The sequence below is a fragment of the Rhincodon typus genome, unplaced genomic scaffold (genome assembly GCF_021869965.1).
Source record: "Rhincodon typus isolate 14 unplaced genomic scaffold, sRhiTyp1.1 hic_rhity00008575, whole genome shotgun sequence".
Taxonomy (NCBI): Eukaryota; Metazoa; Chordata; class Chondrichthyes; order Orectolobiformes; family Rhincodontidae; genus Rhincodon; species Rhincodon typus.
The window spans coordinates 3,588-7,212 of record NW_025974213.1 but is presented as its reverse complement, the minus strand read 5'-3'; the positions used below and the strand labels follow the sequence as shown (position 1 = coordinate 7,212).

General features: G+C 52.8%; 1 protein-coding gene across 1 annotated transcript in view; it reads right to left on the bottom strand.

The window, feature by feature from the left end:
- cunh14orf119 (chromosome unknown C14orf119 homolog) overlaps positions 1–3,287 on the bottom strand; it is a gene marked incomplete at its 5' end in the record, with an annotated part of 4,262 nt that extends 975 nt beyond the window's left edge. Inside the window, 2 exons of the mRNA XM_048594363.1 lie at positions 2,270–2,565; positions 2,957–3,287. Of these exons, the coding sequence (XP_048450320.1) occupies positions 2,270–2,565; positions 2,957–3,287 (627 nt within the window). The remainder of the gene's footprint in view (positions 1–2,269; positions 2,566–2,956) is intronic.
- Between the last annotated feature and the right edge of the window lie 338 nt (positions 3,288–3,625).

The window sequence follows — 3,625 nt, the reverse complement described above, 5'->3', positions numbered from 1 at the left end:
AGGCAGATAAGGGTGAGGAGGGAAAAATGTCTTTGGTGGTGGGGTCAAATTGCAGGTGGCGGAAGTGTCGGAGGATGATGCGTTGAATCTGGAGGTTAGTGGGGGGGTGCGCGGGGGGGGGGGGGGGGGGGGGTTCTGTTTTTGTTGTTGGGGGGAGGGGATTTGAGTGCAGAGATGCTGGAAATGCAGGAAATGCAGGAGATGTGGTTGAGAGCGTTATGAATCACCGGAGAGGGGAAGTTACTGTCCTTGAAATACAAGGACATCTGGGATGTTTGGGAGTGGAACGCCCAATCTTGGGAGCAGACGCGGCAGAGGAATTGGGAGTAGGGGATCACTTTCTTACAGGAGGTTGGGTGCTAGATCTCCCCGTTCCTCCATCCAAGGCCTCAGACAATCCTTCCAGATCCAGCAGAGATTCACCTGCACGTCTTCCAACATGGTCTGTGGCATCTGCTGTTCCTGATGTGGTTTCCTCTACATTGGAGGGAGCAAGTGCAGGCTCGGTGACCAATTTGTGGAGCATCTTCGCTCTGTTTGCGACAAACACCTTCCAGTCACCAGCCACTTCAACTCCCGCTCCCTGGGCGACATGGCCGTCCTGGGCCTCCTCCAGTGCCACAACACCACCCGCAAACTGGAGGAGCAGCATCTCATATTCCGCCTCGGGAGCCTACAGCCCGATGGCCTAAACATGGAGTTAATCATTTTCAAAGTCTCCCCACCCCCGGCCTCATCCCACGTCCAACCCTCCCTCTCATCCCTCGACCTGACACAACCTGTCCGTCTTCTCTCCCACCTCACTGACCAATCCTCGCTACCCACTGCATTTCCCCAGCCCCCTCCTTCTATTTATTTCCCAGCTCCCTTCCCCCTCCCCAGTCCTGAAGACGGGTCCTAACCCAAAACCTTTCCTGCTCCTCTGATGATGCCTGGCCTGTTGTGTTCCTCCAGCTCCATCTGATGGTTTTGAGAACTTCAGACCAATGGTATTGAGAGAAAACCGATATGTCACCCAAGGTATATAAGGAGAGGGTTTTTGAGAATCAGTGTGAGATCGAACCGCCATAAAAAAAAACAAAAATCGCTCAGCTATCTAAGAAGGCACCATCTATCTATAAAAGGTACAACCGCGGCACTTCTCGCTAAGAGCTCTCACAGAGAAAACATCCCTGACAGCAGGATCAGTGGAAGAAAGGCATTTATGACTTGAGAACAGCAGATGGAAAGTGTTTATGGCTGGAAAAGGCAGAGCATTCCAGAAGCCACATTCTGTGTGGACTTTGAGAGACTAAGTTTTAATTTATTGTGTCTTATTTGGGGTGGCATGGTGGCTCAGTGGTTAGCACTGCTGCCTCACAGCGCCAGGGACCCAGCTTCGATTCCACCCTCGGGCGACCGTCTGTGTGGAGGTTGCACGTTCTCCCCATGTCTGCGTGGGTTTTCTTCGGTTTCCTCCCACAGTCCAAAGATGTGCAGGTTAGGGTGGATTGGCCATGCTAAATTGTCCTGTAGTGTTCAGGGAGGTTTAGATTAGGTGAGTTATAGGGGGATGGGGATGGGTCTGGGTCGGATGCTCCGAGGGTCGGTGTGGACTTGTTGAGCCAAAGGGCCTGTAACCACACTGTAGAGATTCGATTATTTGCTTGGATTATATTAGTGGGACTTGCATTTATTGTAATAGCCTACCAGCAGAATGTTGTTCAGTTAGGGAATACTTAGCAGTCAGGGGGGAATTGTTCAGTTTGTTAGTAATTCTGTTAATTTGCTCACTGTTAGTGTTAAATAAATTATTACCTGTTGTTGAGAAAGTGAGTGTCAGGGATTCCTTTTATTTCTCCTCCCCTCCTCCATAACAAAGGGGGAGGGGAAGTGGATTCAGTGATGGTAATACATTGCATGTCAAGGGAGCGATGTTTAGATTCTCTCCTATTGGAGAAGGCAGCTCACCACTAACTTCCCAAAGGGCATATAGGGGCAGGCAATAAATGCAATTTTGAATGCATTTCAGAGAAGGTTTAACAAGTAATACCGAGAAGGAAGGGGTTGTCTTGTGGAAAACCGTTGGACAGGATGGGTCTGTACCAGAAATATAGGTCACTGTTTAACAAACTTCAAAATACAGTTGCTGTCTCAGAAGGTCAATAGTGACGTGGAGACGGGGACCGCGCCCCGGGTGCCGGTCTGTGGTCAAAAGTTGGCCCAGTAAATTGGGGCTGAATGGCCTGCTACTGTTCCTGTTTCACTGAGGGCTGGAGAGGATACTCACATGTGCAGTTGAGGAAAGAGGGGCTACTCTCCCTCCCTGTCCCTTGATGCAGCGCCTGCACCGTCCCTGGTTTGTCCCCTGTTGTGTGGGGGTGGGAAGCCAGCGGGTGGACTGCCCCTTTAAATGTGCCCCCTTCCCGACTTCCGCGACGGGGGCCCCCTCCTCAACAGGACCTTCCGGGAATACCCGAGCGGCGGCGGACGTAGCCGAAGGGCGGACCGGCTGGAGCCGAGCGGTGACGTAAACACACGAGCGGCGGACCGGAAACAGCCCGGACCCACAGACCGGAAGCGTCCCTGAGAAGCAGCAAAGCGAAATCCTTTCGATTAGGAAAGAACATAACTTTGTATAATTTTAAATTAATAATAGTTTTCCCGGGATGGAGGGGTCGTGACTTACAGAAAGAAAACAAAAATGCCTGGCAAAGATTTTCTCCACCATAATACACCGGAAGTCGGAAAGTACCGACTTTGACCGGACATTACCGAATGTGACGTTACCGGCGCGGGCGCAAAAAAAATTTTAAAAAATTAAAAATTCGTATCCATTTTGGCCAAGAAGGACAGAGACACGGTTAAATATACGTTTAAAACAATAGGGAAGCAGCAATTTTTTTTTCGGACGCGGGCACCGAACCGTCTGGCGCCAGGACCCACCGGAAAAAGCCGAAGGCTCCCCGGAACATACCGAACGTCCGACGACCGGCTTCCTCGGAATGGGCGCACGCGAGGTCGGAAATAATCGAGGACAGCCACGGCGACGTCAAGCATCGTCCGGAGAACGCCGATGCTGCCGTGATGACGTCGACGGTCGCTCGGAAAGAGCCGAAAATTTCCCCACCGGCATTGCCCGAGAGGTGCCGATGGTGTACCGGGTGACGTCTTACACCGTCCGGAAGATTCCGAAGGTATTCCGGGTGACGTCTTACGTCAACCGGAAAGTACCGAAAGTACCGCGGTGTCGTCAGAAACTCACCGGAAAGCGCCGAAGGTATTCCGAGTGACGTAACAACGTCCGGAGATTGCCGAAGCGTTCCGGCCCCGCCCCCGGATGGAGGACCGGGAAGGGGGGGGCGGAAAAAAAAGAAGGCAAGATGGCGGATCTAGAAGACGTGACTCTGGACGGCAAAGAGTTGCAGAAACTGCGGGTTACCGACCTGAAGGCGGCCCTAGAGGAGCGCGGCCTGGCCAAGAGTGGCTCTAAGAACGCGCTGATCAAGCGGCTGAAGGGGGTGAGTCTTTCTTTTCCTGTCGTTTCACCCACCACTCCGGCGCGCTTGGGTTTTTAACGGCCCGCTCCGCTTGTTTGTGTCGCCGCCGCCGCCGCCGAAGCGGGATGGTGGGGGTGGGTGGGGGG